This window comes from Musca domestica, unplaced genomic scaffold (genome assembly GCF_030504385.1).
Source record: "Musca domestica strain aabys unplaced genomic scaffold, Musca_domestica.polishedcontigs.V.1.1 37, whole genome shotgun sequence".
In the NCBI taxonomy this organism is placed as follows: Eukaryota; Metazoa; Arthropoda; class Insecta; order Diptera; family Muscidae; genus Musca; species Musca domestica.
Genome location: NW_026712321.1, coordinates 1909290 through 1929746, shown reverse-complemented (window position 1 = coordinate 1929746; position 20457 = coordinate 1909290). Strand labels below are relative to the sequence as shown.

General features: G+C 32.4%; 1 protein-coding gene across 1 annotated transcript in view; it reads right to left on the bottom strand.

The window, feature by feature from the left end:
* Positions 1–20457, bottom strand: part of LOC101891262 (uncharacterized) — a 186952-nt gene that overhangs the window by 130787 nt on the left and 35708 nt on the right. The window contains exon 2 of the mRNA XM_059126257.1: positions 4068–4113. Within this exon, the coding sequence (XP_058982240.1) occupies positions 4068–4113 (46 nt within the window). The remainder of the gene's footprint in view (positions 1–4067; positions 4114–20457) is intronic.

Here is a 20457-nt window from a genome sequence, read left to right as displayed (position 1 = left end):
ATGTAAGTGATAAGACAAGAATTTTTCATTTTTGCATGGGTTTCCAATTTTTTGTTTTATTACATCGTTGGGGCAGAAGGGGAATTTCTCAACAAACAATGAGGCTTTTTGAAATAATAATTTTCTAAAAGTCCAAAATTCTAAAAAATTCCTCCTTAGATTTTCTATTTATCTAAGGAGGAATTTTTGGATTTTTAAGGAATTTTCAAGTTCCCAATACTGGGATTTTGAGAGTTTTTGTACCCTCAGTCATATGGCTAGAGAGGGTATATATTATTTAATACGACCAAAACGTGCCTCATCGAAATAACGGTTCCTAGGTCTCTTTGCACCAAATCCGTTTCAGAATCATTAGGGAGTTGATCTAGCGATGTCGGTCCGTCAGTCCATCTGTCTTTCTGTCTGGCTGGTGCGCACGATAATTCTCGAAGGAAAAATACCGATTTGGTAGAAACTTGATACATCGTAATATTATTGTCAAACTTAGATCGAGTTCGGAGATGGGCCACGTCTTCTGTTACCTCCCACACAAAATGTCAATATTAATATTTTCAAAGAAAATAATTTACTGCACAGAAAGAACAAGTAAAAAAGCTATAAGTCCGGCCGGGCCGAACTTTGAATACCCTCCACCACTTGAAATAAATTTGGCAATTTGCAAAAAAAAAAAAAAAAAAATCCGTTGAAAATTCTGTTAAAATCTTAAAAATACCTAAAGTAGCCGTTATATTAGGGTCTATACGACGAAGTGGACCTTCACCATTTGGAAGGAACTTGAATTTTCTAAAAAAAAAACAAATCTGAAATCTACCACTGGGGGCTATACGTGGATCTGCACAGACAATTTTCTGTCTTAGGCTGCAGTATCCATTACGAATTTTAAATACCAAATTTGAACCAATTCCGGTGAATAATGCCGCTAAAATCATCAAAATACCGAATGTCGGGAGTTACTGTCATATGGGGGCTATACGAAGACGTGGACCTGCATAGACAATTTTCCGTCATAGGCTGAACTATCCATTAAGGTCTCTAAGTACCAAATTTGAAACAATTTCGATGAAAAATGTTCCTAAAATCATCAACATACCAAATATCAGGAGGTACCGTTATATGGGGGCCATACGAAGACGTGGACCTGCTTACGATTTTTTTTTTGTAAAACGCTGTGGTAACCATTACGAACTCCAAATACTAAATTTCAAACAATTCCGGTGAATAGTGTCGCTAATATCATCAAAATACCGAATATCGGGAGGCACCGTTATATGGAGGCTATACCAAAACGTGGGCCTGCACAGACAATTTTCTGCCATAAGCTGTAGTATCCATTACGAACTTCAAATAACAAATTTCAAACAATTCCGGTGAATAATGTAGGTAATATCATCATCAAAATACCCAAAATCAGGAGGTACCGTTATATGGAGGCTATACGAAGGCGTGGACCTGCACGAACAGTTTTATGTCATAGGCTGCAGTAACCATTACGAATTTCAAAAAGGAAACTTAAAACAATTCCGACGAATAATGTCGCTAAAATCATCAAAATACCGCATATCGGGAGGTACCGTTATATGGGGGGGCTATACGAAGACGTGGACCTAAATGCCTCATTTTCAATACCAAATGTCCTGCAGACATAATATACATTGGAGTAAAATTTTATAAACCTATTTTCATTTCGTTCGGAAGCTAAAGTGATTTCCACAGACGGAGAGATGAATAGACCGACAGACGGACGGACAGATGGACATAGAATCGACATAGAATTTTTTGCTGATCAAGAATATAGTTCGAGGTGTTTCATAAACAAATCTTAAAAAAGACGTCAGGGGCCTCTCAAAAGATTTTTTCCTAATTTTAAAGAAATTTTCGTTCTAGGGTCTCCAAGAAAAAAACCCATGTTCTGTGGCCCCTTCAAATCGTGGAAAATTACTTAAAACCCATGTTATAACACCTCTAGAGACTCTGGTGAAATCGTTTCAAAATTCCAAATAATAAAAAAAAAAATTAAAAATATTTGTTAGCAACCCTCTAGATTTTATGCGGGTCCTTCAGAATTTCGTCAAAAATACGATTCAAAGGGCCTTAAAAAATTAAAAAAAAAATCTACGTCATAAGGTATTTCAAATCGTTTCAAAATTTTAGGTTGTGAAGACCATAAAAATCTTGAAAATTTCTAGGAAAAAAATTTAAAAAATCGACGTTGTTGGGCTTTTAAATAGCCTTTAAAAATTCTTTAACAGATTCTCGTTTAAAACCCACGTTATAAGGCCCTGAAAAATCAACGTCACAGGTCATATATAATTTCACTTTAAAGGTCTTTTATAAATTCGGAAAAAATATGTTGTGGAGTTTTAAAAATGTGTAAAATATCCCAGAAGAAATCCTTTTTAAAGGATCTTCAAAAATTCTTTCAAAATCAATTATATAGGGACTTCAGAATTTCCTCAAAAATTCTATTCCAGATGACTTCAAACATTCGAAAAAAAAAACAGGTTATAAGGTCTTTAAAAATTACTTAGAAATTTCACGTTATTGGGTCTCCAAAAATTAAAAAAAAATTGATTTCAAATAATCAAATATTTCAAAATATATAAATAAATAAAAATAAATAAATTGAGGGCCTGCTATATGGGCTTCAGATATTCTTTGAGACCCCGTAGTAGTGGATCCATTATTTCTCTAATAATGCAAAAAAATCCTTAAAAATCCAGGTTGGCCTTCCAGGCCTTCGAAAATTCGTAAAAAAATCAATTTGTGGCCCCTTAAAAGATGATTCAAAATCAAGCAATGAGGTCTTCAAAAATCCTTTTAAACTCGACGTTATGGTTTCTTCACAAATGCCCTAAAACCCCGTCTTAAGACCTTCGAAAATTCTTAAGAAATTCCACGTTATGAGATCTTTACAAATTACTTCAAAATCTACGCAATGGGGTCTTCAGAAATCCCAGTTTAGAGGTATTCAAAAATTCTTTAAAAATCCACGTTATGAAGCCTTCAAAAATTCGCATTAAGACACCCCTAGAATTCTAAAAAATTCGCGGTTTGGGGCTTCCAAAAATGTTCTAAACACTTAGGTCTAGGGGACTTAAAAAAATTCATAAACAATACCCATTTTGGGTCCCTCAAAAATTCATCAGAAATCCACATTATGGTGTCTTAAAAAAATAAAAATCCACTTAAATTACCACACAAAAATTCTATAAAAATCCGCAACCTTTTAAAATTATTTTAAAATTCCAGGCCATTAGACTCTTTGAAAGGCTACGTTTTGGCATGGAAAATTATTTAAAAATTCTATATAAATACCATAAACACTTCCAAGAGAATTTATATGCATAGCATACCTTCTGAGGGTCTTCAATTTTAAACTTAACACCATTTCCCCTCCCCTTTGCCCCTTCCTGTTCCCTTTATCTACATTTGAAACTTAAATAAAACTTTAAATAAACTTTGCACCCAGATAGATTGTCGTTGTTTGTAATCGCCATTTAAAAAGATGATGGGCCTCACCCTCATCCATTATCTGCACTATGCATACCTATGTGAATGTGTGAGTGTGTGTGTGTGAAATTGATTGCCGGAAAACCGATTCAATTGAAACAAAGTTTCATACATTTCTAAAGAAAGCTGGAATAAAACAAAACAAACACCAATCACAAACAGCGAGCGTGTGCAAAACCACTTGTCAGTTGGGGTAGGGTAGGACTGCCATTGGAATTTTTATTTTATTTATATTTATAATTTTTTTTTTGTTTGAATAGAAATAAATAAAATTTAGTTATATTTCTGTTATAATTTAATTGTTTTTAAAATAGATTCGATTCGATTTTTTTGTGTGTTAAATTCATGCACCCACTTTGCCGATGATAAGCATTCGTGGAATTTCCTCAATTGTTTTATGGGTTAGAAGAGTAAAGAAAGAGATATTATTAACCAAAGTGTTTGGTTTGAGAGGTACTCTTAGGCGGAGAACTCGAAACAAAATTTGAAAAGTCATTTGTCTGGGGGAATTGTTTTTGATTTTTTTATGAAAAATTGAAAGAAGTGTGGGTACTTACCATCAGGAGGTAAATAATCTTGGCATAGACCGTAAGCTGTGGTAACCTGGAAAAAGGAAGAAGGGATGAAAATTAGTATGGCTGAAAATAGTAGAGAATTTTTAAAAAAAAAAAATAAACTAATAATAAAAAAGAATATTTATAAAAAAAATTTAAAAATTCCAAAAAATACTGTTATAGAAATGCACATTATTTTGGTCTTTGGAAAAATGTTTTTAAAGAAAATCCCCAGTCAGTATTCTTTTTTCAAAACAAAAAATAATTTAAAAAATTGAAGTTCTTAGAACATCATATATACAGGATGAGATAAAAAACTGCAACGAAGTCAAGCGCCATAACTTTTTCGTTTTTTTTTAAATTTTATTGAATGAAAGCAAAAAATGTCGGAAATAGCGTCACATTTTAGAATAAGTTTAGATTTGTTGGAATTGGTCACCTTAGGCACGGTTTATGGCCTTCAAACGGCCAATGAAACCGTCACACGCTGTCCGAATGTTGCTCTGCGGTATTTTGACCCATTCCCGGCGAAGCGCTTGTTGAGATGATCGACACTTTGGTATTTTTTAGTGCCAACCTTGCTTTCCGAAATACACCAGACACAATAGTCCAACGGATTGGTATCCGGAGATTTTGGTGGCCATTGTGTGTTGGAAATGAAGCGAGGAGCCTAATTTTGTAACCATTCTTGGGTGGCGCTTGCTGAGTCCTGTTGGAATGTCCATGGTCTGCAGCCAAAATGCTTGCGTGCTTAAGGCTTTAATAAACTCTCCAGAATATTTTCTCGGCATTTCTTCTGACGCCATGGTCGATTTATACGAGTAGAAAGCGACCATCGGCTGTTATGGCGGTCCGCACCATCACCATGGCCGGCGCTTGAGTTCTGGTGGCCAACCGAATGTTCACATTTTCAGCTCACCTCTTTGGCAAGTAAATACGATCAATTTGTTTGTTTACAAACTGCTGGACAACAATGTTTTCCCTTCGGAGAAAACCAAATTCGGCAGTTCACCACTTTCGGACGACCGAAATAACTTTTTAGCTATTTTGAGTCTATTTTCTTTCTGTTGCGGTGTAAGTTCTTGTACTTTTTGGAATTTCAATGGCTTTAACCCGTCATCTTTGAATATTTTTCGAATGGAATATTGCGATATGTTCAGCTCAAGAGCCATTTTTCGTCCAATGCGATGCGGATATCGATCAAGTCGCTTCTTCGCGTTTTGAACCATTTCTGCTGATGTTGCTGTTTTCTTCCGTCCACTTCCTTGACGTCGGGCTACGCTACCAGTATCAGTATCACGGTAACGAGCGATGGTACGAGGCACAAAAGTCTTATTCACATTTAAATGCTGGAGTGCCCTAAACGATAGCCACTTGTGGTTTTCCAGTCAAATATAAAGAAATCCCGCTTGAATTCCATCACGAATAAGTTTTTTTCTGGAAAATTCTGATCAAAATGCTTTTGTACGCTTGTAAACAATATAATGAGCTGTCACTGGAATAGTTTTAACAGCTGTCGGACGAGTGGCTTAGAAATTACAGCAGTCTGTAGATGGTTGCAGTTTTTTAATCTCATCCTTTATATCCTTGATCAGCATAAAATTCTATTCCGATTTAGCGATGTCCGTCTATCTGTGGAAATCATTCTAGCTTCCGAACGAAATTAAGTAGGTTGATAAAATTTTACTCTAAGGTATATTATGTCTGCAGGACTTTTGGTATTGAAAATGGGTCATGTAGATCCCCATATAATGGTATCTCCTGATATTCGGTACTTTGATGATTTTAGCGACATTTTTCACCGGAATTGTTTCAAATTTCGTATTTGAAGTTTGTTCTGGATATTATAGCCTATGATAGAAAATTGTCGGTACAGGTTCACGTCTTCTTGTAGCCCTTATATAACGGTTCCTCCCCATATTCGGTATTTTGATAATTTTAGCGACATTATTTACCGGAATTGTTTCAAATTTGGTATTTGAAGTTCGTAATGGCTAATACAGCCTATGACAGAAAGTTGTCTGTGCAGGTCCAGGTCTTCTTATAACCCTCATATAACGGTACCTCCCGATATTCGGCATTTTTATGATTTTATCGGCATTATTCACCAGAATTGTTTCAAATTTGGTATTTGAAGTTCGTGATGGATATTATAGCCCATGACAGAAAATTGTCTGTGCAGGTCCCCGCTTTGGTATAGCCCCCATATAACGGTACCTCCCCATATTCGGTATTTTAATAATTTTAGCGATATTATTCACCGGAATTATTTCAAATTTGGTATTTGATGTTCGCAATGGCTACTACAGCCTATGACAGAAAATTGTCAGTGCAGGTTCACGTTTTCGTATAGCCACCATATAACGGTACCTCCCGAGATTTTTGGTATTTTGCTGATTTTGGCGACATTTTTCACCGGAATTGCTTTAAATTTTGGTATTAGAAGTTCGTAATGGATTCTACAGCCTATAACAGCAGGTGGACTTTTTGGTATAGCCTCCATATAATAGTACCCCCCTATTTTCGGTATTTTCAAGATTTTGTTGATGCAGGTCCACGTCGTCGTATAGATCCTAATATAACGGCTACATTCGGTATTTTTAAGATTTTAACAGAATTTTTAAAGGATTTTATTTTTTTGAGAATTGCCAAATTCGTTCCAAATGGTGTTGGGTATTCAAAGTTCGGCCCAGCCGAACTTACAGCATTTTTACTTCTACAAATATATATTTATAATTAATAAATTAAATTAAAAAAGTTATTTTTTTTATTTTTTTTATTAAATTTATTTAATGTTTGCTCTTAACAAAAATGAATTTTGTTTAGATAGATATATTTTTATATACCCAAAAAAAATCTAAAAAACATTCATTTTTTATTATTTTTTTTAATTTATTTTTTATATAAAATATACAAGTTGCAAAAACTCATGCTATTAAAAAATTCCTTTTTAAGTGATTTTATTATTTTTTATTTTTATGATTATTATATATAATGATTATTTTATTTTTTATGATTATTTTATATTTTATACATTATGATTAAATAATTTTTTATATATTTATTTTATAATAATTTTTTTTTTATTTTCAATGACCCAAAAATATTAAAAAAAATATTTATTAATTGATGCCGATTTTTTATATAGTTTTTCTTTTTATTATTTTTTTTCTTTCAAATATTTTTTTTATTTTTCAAATGTATTTTTTTTATTAATTTATTTTTATTTTATACATAAAAAAGACATATTTCGAATATAATCCCCTCAATAAATTCTCATGCCGGCAACGAAGCGTAAAACCAGTTCAAATGATTTAGTCTTACGTTTGCCATAGTAGTTCAACGATGTTATGCGATAGTCTCCGGGTCTCAGGAATACTGGCAGGCCATTGGCATCCGAACGTAGATTACTCACATAGTAGTGGCCCTAGAAAAAATAGAATCCCCCCATCGAATCAATAAATTTTGTGGAAATAAAAAAACCCTCCCCTCCCTACCTCAGGTATTGGACAATTTTCCATAATATTACCATATTTCAACACCGTACGATACCAAAGACTTAAAATACTGGCCCGTGATATTTCACTCAATACCTTGCAAACATCAAAATCATACGCGAACAGACGCTGATAATTTTCCGTATTTTCCATTCTAATGTGGACCATAATACTGCCACGCAGGCCGTAGTCAAAAATTCTTGCCGTATTCAAATCTATGTTCAACATTCCCTTGTCAATCCAGGTGGTCATATTCGTGATGTACTTGGTATTGAAATTTATCTCCGACTTGGTGTAGTTCATAAAACGTCCTTAAAAATGAGATTTAATATAAAATTTTCAAAGGTTTTTGGGAAAAAGGACCTACCAAAAGTCAGGGCTTTTTGAAAGTCTAACAACAGCAGCAGTAGAAGAAGATGTAGGCAGAGGAACTCCATCGTGAATGTCATGGAAAATCGATTAATTCTATTAAGAGGGCATTGCTGGGCTCTGAATATATATTGTATAAAGAATCAATTATTTTTCAATTAATTCTTTCTCAAAGATTTCCATTCACCGAAAATACCCTACAGTGGGTTGTAGTGGCCTTCGAGGCTACCAATTTCAAAATTAAAAAAAAAATTTATATATATTTTTTTTTCAAGGAGCGCCTAAATTTGGGTTTTTGAATTGAAATTAAAAATGTTGACCCTATATGGGGCAGGTACCAGAAAGAGTGGGCCAATATATTCCATCTTCACACCAGATCTTGTGTTGATAGAAATACTGAGGTGTGTGAAATTTGAAGAGTTCCAGAAGATAGTTTTACGTTTTCTAAGCGTTTTGGTTATTCAAAATGTTTTAGTTGTCAACATGTGGGGGGAGATACCCGAACAATATATCTCATCTTCACACCAGATCTTGTGTTGATCGAAATATTGGGATATGTGAAGTTTGAAAAGAATTGGATGCTTCTTTCGCCTTTTATGTGGTTTGTGATTATTTAAAATGTTGGCCCCTATGTGGGGGAGGTACCAGAAGGTGTGGTCAGTTCTATTCATCACAGCTCCCCCCTTTCCAAATTTCGGAGTAAGATTCCTCGGAATCCAGGAATTTAAGATATATAGTGTCTTCGGCAGATAGAAAAAAAGAAAATTTTGGTTTAAAATTTTAGCCCTCGTGCCGGTCAAGATTTGGGTCTTTTTTGGTCCTTTTTAGAATATGTCTAAAACCTCCCCATAAACGGGATCGTAGCAAGTCAAAATATTCTACAAAATTATTTTTCATAAAATTCTACTAAAGTTCCTAAAAGACGTCAAGGGTCTAAATCTTACCTAAACGCCAGGAATTCGTATATGGGGTGAGATAAAAAATCTGCAACAAAGTCAAACGCCATAATTTTTAATTTTTTTTTTTAAATTTTTGTGAATGAAATCAACAAATATCGGAAATAGCATCAAATTTTAGAAAAAGTTTAGATTTGTTAGAATTGGACACCTTTTGCACGAATTATGGTCTTCAAACGGCCAATGAAACCGTAACACGATGCCCGAATGTTGCTCTGCGGTATTTTGGCCCATTCCCGGCAAAGCGCTTGTTTGAGGTGATCGACACTTTGGTATTTCTTAGTGCCAACCTTGCTTTACTTGCTTGGCTGTGGGTAACAAATATAACAAATCGGATGAACAGAATATATATCTGAGCTATAACTATATCTGAACCGATCTTTACCAAATTTGACATATTACTTTTTAGACCCAATTCGGTCGTAAGTTCCAAATTCGATCCCATTTGGACAAATATTAGACGTTTCGTGCACAATAAAGGGTAAATCGAACGAACTTATATATGGGAGCTATATCCAAATCTGAACCGATCTCGATAAAATTTAGCAAATGTATTTCTGAGCTGTATTTGATATATTTCCCCAAATATTGTTGTTACAGAGTGCATATTACGGCCGTGGGTAACAAATATAACAAATCGGATGAACAGAATATATATGGGAGCTATAGCTATTTCTTAACCGATTTCGATAAAATTTGACATACTAGTTTCTAGACTCAATTCGATCGTATGTGCCAAAATCCATCCCATTTGGGCAAATATTAGACGTTTGGTGCACAATATAAGCTAAATCGGACGAAGTTATATATGGGAGTTATATCCAAATCTGAACCGATCTCGATAAAATTTAGCAAAGGTATTTCTGAGCTGTATTTGATATAATTCCCCAAATATTGTTGTTACAGAGTGCATATTACGGCTGCGGAGCACAAAAATAACAAATCGGATGAAAAGTATATATATGGGAGCTATAGCTATATCTGAACCGATTTCGATCAAATTTGGCATACTTAATTTTAGGCCTAATTTGGTTGTATGTGCAAAATTCCATACCATTCGGGCTGATATTACACGTTTGGTGGACAATAAAAGGCAAATCGGACGAAGATATATATGGGAGCTATAGCTATACCTGAACCGATTTCGATCAAATTTGTCATACTTATTTTCAGGCCTAATTTGGTTGTATGTGCAAAATTCCATACCATTCGGGCTGATATTACACGTTTGGTGCACAATAAAAGGTAAATCGGACGAAGTTATATATGGGAGCTATATCTAAATTTTTACCGATTATCTCCAATTTCAATAGGGTTCGTCCTTGGGCCAAACAAAAGATTTGTGCAAAATTTCATCTCAATCGGATAATAAATGCGACCTGTATTTTGTTTACAAAAATTCATGGACAGGCGGACAGACGGATGGACATGCATAAATCGACTCAGAATGTGATTCTATGCAGATCATCAAAAGGAACTATGGGTCTATTTCGTTTCCTTTTGCCTGTTACAAACAAATGCACAAAGACATAATACCCTGACCACCTTGTGATGTAGGCTATAATAATCCTCGTTTTTACCCTGAACAGCTTATATTTATTTATGCCTTGAGGCAGGGTATCATTTCCGATAACTATCCATAATTTATCAATTTAGCTTCATATGCCCTGCTAATAACCCGTCATTAACAATAAAATAATTTTCCGCTAATTGTTGGCATTTTGAGTTTATTGCTCTGAACTGAATAAAACATCTACTGGTCTTTTTTTTACGGCTACTTATTTGTGGTTATTATTCCGGTCCTCCAAAGCGAAAACATAAACAATAATAATTAACTTAACAACAACTTATTGGCCTTGTTATATTATGACCACTATCCAAAAGCGATCATAAAATGTCAATATTTAGAAATATTTGATATTAGAATTATTAGGAAATTAGAATGAAATACATCGTGGCTGGTTTAATTTTTGCCGTTTCCCTTGAGCCCATAACAGGTAAGGAGTGGGGGGAAAAGAGAGAGAGAGAGAGGTGGGGGATTGGCCAAGGAAGTGTCCATTAGCTATTTCCTTTTTTATTTAAATTCCAGCTCGTTTCATGAATTTCACTGCCATCAATGCCACCTTCAATGAGAAATACATGAGCGGTATACGCAGCTGGATAGACCAGGGTTTGGTCAACATTGAAATGACCACAGTTCAGACGCTGAACTATGGAATGAGGGCCAGTACAAGTATCCAAATGAAATTGGAAAATTCCCGGAAGTACCAAACCCTCTTTGCCTATGACATTGACATTTGCAAACTACTGGGTGGCATGAAGGATAGTATTTTGAGGAATTGGTTTCGAAATATTCTGAAATATAGCAATCTCATGGAAAATTGTCCTGTGGTACCGGTAAGGCTAGTAGATTTTCCCCATGGATTTTATAAATTTTCTATGGACTTTCTTTTAGGACAAATATGTCATACGCAACATGCGTTTGGAGTCGAACAACATACCTCCTTTTCTAAGGCCTGGAGATTATCGCTTTACTGTCATGAATTATTTTGGCAAAAAGAAAACCAAAACCTTTGACATGGTGTGTCGCCTGAATGTGGAAATGAAAATATTTTGATGAAAAAAATATTTTTTTTTTTTCGAAAATTAAAAATTTTTATTTCCAAAAATCAAAAATAAATATTGCAATTGTGAAAATCGGCCGCACGTGTTGGAGGTTATTGGCAAATTATCATTAAGCTAAGCGAAAAATTTTCAATTTTTTTTTAATAATTACGGGGAGATTATTATGAAAATAGAGCCAAACATATGTGGCACATGTATCGGCGATTTTGAAAGTTACCTTCGCTAAGTTACCTAAATAGTGGGTGGGGCAAACTGCCCCCTTTTTCACATTTTTTTGGAAAAGTTTAGGCTTTAGATTCCTGAGAATCCTTTGATTTTAGGCATAAGGTGTCTTTGGCAATATTGCTGATAACAATACAGGGATTATTTTGGTTGAACCTATTAACCCTCTGGCGTGTCAGCAAATGGGTCTCTTTGGTACTTTTTTCAAAATATGGTTAAAAAATCCCCTTAAACGGGATAATAGCAAGAAAAAATATTCTACAAAATTATTTGCCATAAAATTCTGCTATAGGTTCTAGAAGACATCAAAAGTCTAAGTCTTACGTAAACCCCAGAAAACCATATATATTAAAAAGACATTTTAGGGTTAAAGCCATACTTTGTGTGAGTTTGTGCAAAATTCTGCTACAGAGAATCATTTTAGAACGACGACGTCAATGACAAAAATATTCTCCACTCAATTTTACTATAGGTCACCACAGGGAGGAAATCTGTGTTTGCATTACAGGGTGAGATGAAAAAAATGCAACCATTGAAATTCCAAAAAGTGCAAGAACTTACAGCGCAACAGAAAGAAATAGACTCAAAAGAGCTAAAGAGTTGATTCGCTTGGCCGAAAGTTGTAAACTGCCGAATTTGGGGTTTCTCCGAAAAGAAAACATTCGTTGTCCAGCAGTTTTTAAACAAACAAAATTGCCACCACAATCTTCGGATACCAGTCCGTTGGACAATTGAGTCTGAAGTATTTTGGAAAGCAAGGTTGACACTAAAAAAATACAAAAGTGTCGATCACCTTCCCCGGGAATGGGCCAAAATACCGCAGAACAATATTCGGGCAGCGTGTGACGGTTTCATTGGCCATTTGAAGGCCATAATTCGTGCCAAAGATGACCAATTCGAAAAAATCTAAACTTATTTTAAAATTTGATGCTATTTCCGACATTTTTTGCTTTCATTCAATAAAATTAAAAAAAAAGAAATGTAAAAATTATGGCGTTTGACTTTGTTGTAGTTTTTTATCTCAACCTGTAAAAGTGATTTTTTTAAAAAAAATATATTTTTCAAGAACCACATATAGACGTGGATTTTTTTTTGAAATATATTTCAAGGACCATCCTTAGACGTGGATGTTTTTATAAATATTAAATTTTTTCAAGGACCATCCTTAAACGTGGATTTTTTATAAAAATTAAATTTTTTTAAGCACCATCTTTAAACGTGATTTTTTTATAAAAATTAAATTTTTTAAGGACCATATATAGATATGGATTTTTAAAATATTTTGGAGGATAATCAAGTGCGTTTATTTTTTTTTTAAATATTTTTTAATGACCATATGTAGACGTGATTTTTTTAAAAATGTTTTTAAGGATCATATTTAGACATGAATTTTTTTAAAAATATTTTTAAGGATAATATATAGATATGAGTTTTTTAAAAATTATTTTACAAGGGCCATTTATGGGCGGGGTTTTTTAAATATTTTTGAAGCCCATCGTTAGATTTCGATTTAAACAAATATTTTTTTGACGTTATTCATAGGCTTGATTTTTTTTTTAATTTTTTCTCATCCATAGCCTCGGATTTTTTAAAGTATATTTTTATGGATCATCGGTTGGCATGGATTTTTTAAATATTTTTGTAGGGTTATCTATAGATTTCGATTTATAAAAATATATCTTTTTGTAGGTTATTCATAGGCGTGGATTGTTTAAAAAAAATATTTTTAGGGGCCATCCTTAGTCTTCGATTTTTATTTTAAATATACTTTTTGTGAGTTATTTATAGGCGTCGACTTTTAAAAAACTATTTTTAAGAGCTATCCTTAAACTTCGATTTTTAAAAATATATTTTTTGAGGGTGCTTCATAGGCGTGGGTTTTTTAAAAACTATTTTTCGAAGGCCATCCTTAGGCATGGATTTTTTTTTTGAAATATATTTTTTGAGGGTTATTCATAGGCGTGGGTTTTTTAAAAACTATTTTTCAAGAGCCATCCTTAGGCATGGATTTTTTTAAAATATTTTTTTTTTGAGGGTCCTTCATAGGCGTGGGTTTTTTAAAAACTATTTTTCGAAGGCCATCCTTAGGCATGGATTTTTTAAAAATATATTTTTTGAGGGTTATTCATAGGCGTGGATTTAAAGAAAAAAATATTTTCAAGAGTCATCCTTAGGCTTCGATTTTTTTAATATATATTTTTGAGGGTTATTTATAGGCGGGGATTTTTTTAAAACAATTTTTCATGGGCCATCTTTAGACTTCGATTTTTAAAATATATATTTTTTGGGGGCTATTTATAGGCACGGATTTTTTAAGAACTATTTTTCAAGGGCCATCCTTATATATATTTTTTTAGGGTTATTTACAGGCAGAGATTTTTTTAAAAAATATTTTTGAAGGGCCATCTTAAAACTTCAATTTTTAAAAATATAAATTTTTTGGGGGGTTTTTTATAAGCATGGATTTTTTAAGAACTATTTTTTAAGGGACATCCTTAAAAATCGATTTTTAAAATATATTTTATTTGAGGGTTATTCATAGGCGGGGATTTTTAAAAAAAAATATTTTCAAGAGCCATCTGTAGGCTTCGATTTTTTTAATTATATATTTTTGAGGCTTATTTATAGGCGAGGATTTTTTAAAAAATATTTTTGAAGGGCCATTATTATATATTTTTTTGAGGGTTATTCATAGGCGTGGATTTTTTAAAAACAATTTTTCGTAGGGCATCCTTAGGCCTGGATTTTTTATAAATATATTTTTGGAGATTTACTCATAGGCGTGGATTTTTCAAAACTATTTTTCAAGGGCTATCCTTAAACTACGAAATATATTTTTTGAGGGTTATTCATAGGCGGGCTATATTAAAATTTTTTTGAAGAGCCATCTTTAGACTTAAATTTTTAAAAATATATTTTTTGGAGGTAATTTATAGGCATGGATTTTTTAAGAACAATTTTTCAAGGGCCCTCCTTAGGCATGGATTTTTTAAATATATATTTTTTGAGGGTTATTCATAGGCGTGGATTTTTTAAAACTATTTTTCAAAGGCCATCCTTAAGCATGGATTTTTTAAAAATATATTTTTTTGAGGGTATTCATAGGCGTAGATTTTTTAAAACTATTTTTCGAAGGCCATCCTCAGTCATGGATATTTTAAAAACTATTTTTCAAAGGCCTTCCTTAGGCATGGATTTTTTTAAAAATATTTTTCAAGGACCATTTGGTCGTGCATTTTTTTAAATATTTTGTTTTTAAGGAATACTTTTCCAAGGCATTCAATTTTTATAGTATTTATCTTAAGGATCATTTATAGGTGTTGATTTAAAAAAAAAAATATTTTTCTTAGGAATCATTCAAAGGTGAGAATTTAAAAAAAATGAGGGTCATTTATAGAGGTGGATATATTTTTTAAAATATTTTTCTCGATCCAAAGGTCAACCAAAATATTTCTAATTTTTACGACAAATATTTCGAGGTGATCATTGGTGATTATGAAGCTATTTAAAACACACGCGTTAAAAATACTTTTTTTGTTTTTTTGGCAATTAAAATTCGCTAAACAAGCCAGCAAATCAATATGAACTCACTCTGTGCTTAAACTTGCTCTTAAAGGCCAGAAAATATGCTGCGGAGCAAATTAGGGCTATTTTTATTTATTCTACAAACTGTCTACGTTTTCGGTAAATATCTCGTAAAATATTAAATAATAAAATGTTGAGTGATATGTCCAAGGATAGCATAATAAGTGTTTGGTATAAAACATTCCTGAAGAATGGCAATTTTATGGAGAACTGTCCAATTGCAAAAGTGAGCTGATGACCCTTTTTTTTTTTTTAAATATGAATTTTAATTATTCTGTATGCCTTTCATAACTAGGGTCATTATTACATACGCAATCTACGTTTGGATAGCAATTCCATTCCAGTGTTTCTTAGATCGGGTGAATATCAAATTGCCTCATTGGATTACTATGGTAAACGTAAGACGAAATCTTTTGAACATGTTATGCGGTTTGGTATTGGCATAAGGATATATTAATGATTTATTTTTTAGTTTTTCATGGGAAATATGTATTGAATAAATATTTTAAATCATCTGGGTGATGGGTAAAATAATTTCTTTTTGTTTTTGGATTTTTTAGATTATTTTTATTTAGACAGAAAATCAATGAAGGATACTCGCATCCTGTCCTAAGACTTTGGAGAGTTCTACTGATCCATAATAGAGCCTATAAAGGTATAGTACATCTTACAGATGTCTTATATCCATAAAACATACCTATGGAGGTATTCGACCCATAGAGAGGCATTTAGAGTTCTTACGGTCCTAGAAAATATTTACAAGGGGTTTGTACATAAAAAATTCGGAGTTTGTACATAAAAATACAATAAAATCGCACAAATAACAGATCTTCCAGCCATAAAAGACACTGAAAAGAAGTGGCTCTCCTAAGGTTTAAGGACCATCCATAGAGTACATTAATTGAGGATATTGAATTTTTAAAAAAAATAGTTCTTCAAGGGTCTACTGTAGATAATTTGATTCAAGACCAAGGCATTTAAAATAAAATTCAACGAAAAACTTAATTTGATTTTTTAAAGAATTAAATTTTAAGTTCACGAGAAGACCTTAATTTTTATTTTTTTTTAATCCATCAATCTACGGCAATTTTTTTAAGAATACTTTTCCAAAGGCCATCTATATTTGGATTTTTATAAAAAATATTTTTTTAAAGACCAATACAAAGTGGGAGAATATCCTAGACATAAAATAAGGTAACTGATGAAACCTAGGTATTTCTCCCTGGTAACTATTACCATCGTTCTTCAAAAATTGTTTTAAAAATCCGCACTTATTGTCCTTCAAAAATTGTTTCAAAAATTCTTTTAGAAATCCACGATTATTGCCCATTAAGTGTCCTTCAAAAGTTCTTTAAAAAATCCACGATTATTGTCCTTTAAGTGTCCTTCAAAAAATCTTTTAAAAAATCCTTTAAGTGTCCTTCAAAAATTGTTTTAAAAATTCAATATTATTGTCCTTTAAGTGTCCTTAAAAATTCTTTTAAAAATCCGCGGTTATTGTCCTTTAAGTGTCCTTCAAAAATTCTTTTAAAAATCCACGATTATTGTCCTTCAAAAATTCTTTTGAAAATCCGCGATTATTGTCCTTTAAGTGTCCTTCAAAATTTCTTTTAAAAATTCACGATTATTGTCCTTTAAGTGTCCTTCAAAAATTGTTTTAAAAATTCAAGATTATTGTCCTTTAAGTGTCCTTAAAAATTCTTTTAAAAATCCGCGGTTATTGTCCTTTAAGTGTCCTTCAAAAATTCTTTTAAAAATCCACGATTATTGTCCTTCAAAAATTCTTTTGAAAATCCGCGATTATTGTCCTTTAAGTGTCCTTCAAAAATTCTTTTAAAAATCCACGATTATTGTCCTTTAAAAATCCACGATTATTGTCCTTTAAATGTCCTTAAAAAATTCTTCTAAAATTCCACGACTATTGTCCTTTAAGTGTCCTTCAAAAATTCTTTAAAAAAATCCACGATTATTGTCCTTTAAGTGTCCTTCAAAAATTCTTTTAAAAATCCACGATTATTGTCCTTTAAGTGTCCTTGAAAAATTCTTTTAAAAATTCACGATTATTTTCCTTTAAGTATCCTTTCAAAGATTCTTTTAAAAACCCACGATTATTGTCCTTTAAGTGTCCTTCAAAAATTCTTTAAAAAAATCCACGACTATTGTCCTTTAAGTGCCATTCAAAAAATCTTTTTAAAATCCACGATTATTGTCCTTTAAGTGTCCTTCAAAAATTCTTTTAAAAATCAACGATTATTGTCCTTTAAGTTTCCTTCAAAAATTCTTTTAAAAATCCACGATTATTGTCCTTTAAGTATCCTTCAAAAATTTTTTTAAAAATCCACGATTATTGTCCTTTAAGTGTCCGTTCAAAATTCTTTTAAAAATCCACGATTATTGTCCTTTAAGTGTACTTCAAAAATTCTTTTAAAAATCCACGATTATTGTCCTTTAAGTGTACTTCAAAAATTCTTTTAAAAATCCACGATTATTGTCCTTTAAGTGTCCTTCAAATATTCTTTTAAAAATCTACGATTATTGTCCTTTAAGTGTCCTTCAAAAATTCTTTTTAAAATCCACGATTATTGTCCTTTAAGTGTCCTTCAAAAATTCTTTTAAAAATCCACGACTATTGTCCTTTAAGTGCCATTCAAAAAATCTTTTTAAAATCCACGATTATTGTCCTTTAAGTGTCCTTCAAAAATTCTTTTTAAAATCCACGATTATTGTCCTTTAAGTGTCCTTCAAAAATTCTTTTAAAAATCCACGACTATTGTCCTTTAAGTGCCATTCAAAAAATCTTTTTAAAATCCACGATTAAAGTCCTTCAAAAATTCTTTTAAAAATCCACGATTATTGTCCTTTAAGTGTCCTCCAAAAGTTTTTTTAAAAATCCACTATTATTGTCCTTTAAGTGTCCTCCAAAAATTCTTTTAAAAATCCACGATGATAATCCTTTAAGTGTCCCTCAAAAATTCTTTTAAAAATCCACGATTATTGTCCTTTAAGTGTCCTTCAAAAATTCTTTTAAAAATCCACGATTATTGTCCTTTAAGTGTCCTTCAAAAATTCTTTTAAAAATCCATGATTATTGTCCTTTAAGTGACCTTCAAAAATTCTTTTAAAAATCCACGATTATTGTCCTTTAAGTGTCCTTCAAAAATTCTTTTAAAAATCCACGGTTATTGTCCTTTAAAAATTCTTTTAAAAATCTAAGATTATTGTCCTTTAAGTGTCCTTTAAAAATTCTTTTAAAAATCCACGATTATTGTCCTTTAAGTGTCCATCAAAAATTCTTTTAAAAATCCACGATAATGTCTTTCAAAAATATTTTCAAATTTCACAATTTTTTGGCTTGAAAAAATACAGCATTGTGGGATCTCAAATTTAATTTCTCAAAATAATTTTGAATTACTGGGAAGGTATGCGTGTCTCCCGCATTCGAGCCCAGCATCTATACAATGTAACTACGAATCGAACTAAAAGCATTACCCTTAAGGTCATTTGCACCCACTATAAAAAATAATTATAAATAACAGCAAAATAATTATTATAATTATAAAATAGTTTTAACTTTTGAGAAGCCCCTCCATAGCTGTGGCACACGTCCCACCGAAATCTGGTCACATTTAATCTATTTATAATTTATATTTCCTGGTCTTCATTTTTTGTGACAACCCCTCACTACCATGTGGTGGAGGAATGCATTATGGAGGTAATTGTTTGTTTTTGTTACGGCGTGCGACTCTATTGTCAGGTATTAGTAAGGCATGACAAATGACATAATTTCAAAATAATTTTTCTTGGAAAATTTTTGGGGAAATACCAAAATCTGCAGTTTTTAGTTAACCAAATATTAATTCAATCTTTATTGAAAAATTCACATTGAAGGTTGTTCCGAAAAAATGACAAGCCTCAATTCCTGTCTCCAATATCTGTTGCTGATCCTGCAACTGAGTTTTGTTTTGGGTAAAAAATTGAAAATTTTATGAATTTATTTAAAATTTATTTAAAAAATATCTTTGAAGGTCGCTTCATGAACTTTACCAAAACCCAGCATTCTTTCAATGAAAAGTATCTGAAAAACTTCACCACCTGGTTGGAAAATGGTGCCCTCAACGTTGATGCCGATACCGAGCGAGTTTTCGAATATGGCTTTCGTGGCAATCTGGTGGTCCAAATCAAAATCGGAAATTCGAAAAACTATCAACGTATGTTTGCCTATGACTATGATGTCTGCAAGGTGTTAAGTGAAATATCGCGTGATAGTATTGTAAACTATTGGTATCGCATGGTGTTGAAGCACAGCAATATTATGGAGAATTGTCCCATGCCGAAGGTAAGGAGTAATAATTTCCAAATTTTGAAAATTTTTAGAATCATCTCCCCTCCCGTTTTAGGCCCACTACTATATCCACAATATGCGCTTGGATGGCAATAGTCTGCCGGTGTTCCTGAGACCCAGTGAATATCAAATAATATCGACTCATTATTTTGGCAAACGTAAAACCAAATCCTATGAAATGGCTCTGCGTTTGGTGGCTGGCATAAGAATTTATTAAAAAATTAGAATTTTTCCCCAAAATCCAAATTTTTTATATGTGAGTTGAAAATTATTTGAAAAAAATCTGTTTCAGGAAAAAATATTAAACCTGTTAAATAACATCTTGTTTAAATTTGCTTTGCGCTGGTGGTGGTTAAAAGAAATATACGACTTTACCAAATACTATAACAGATTAGAGATAAAGAAAATTGTAACTAATGACCTCCTAAAAATACAAAATTATTGTCCTAAAAAATCATTAAAAAATTCGCCATTAAAACATCTACACTGTCTCTATTATCTCCCTGAAAAGTGACCTCCCTAAAGCATCCTAAAATAACTGAAGATACGTCTTAAAAACAATTGAAGCCTCTTTAAAGGTCCCAAGGCTCGGATTTTTAAAGAATTTTTATATCGTCCTTTAAGGACTCATGGCCTTGAGTTTTTAAATAACTTTTGAAGGACTCAAGGCGTGGATTTCTTAAAGAGTTTTCAAGGTCTCTTAAAGGACTCAGGGCTGGCATTTTTTAAAGAATTGTTGAAGGTTTCTTAAAGGACTCAAGGCGTGGATTTTTTAAAGAATTGTTGAAGGTTTCTTA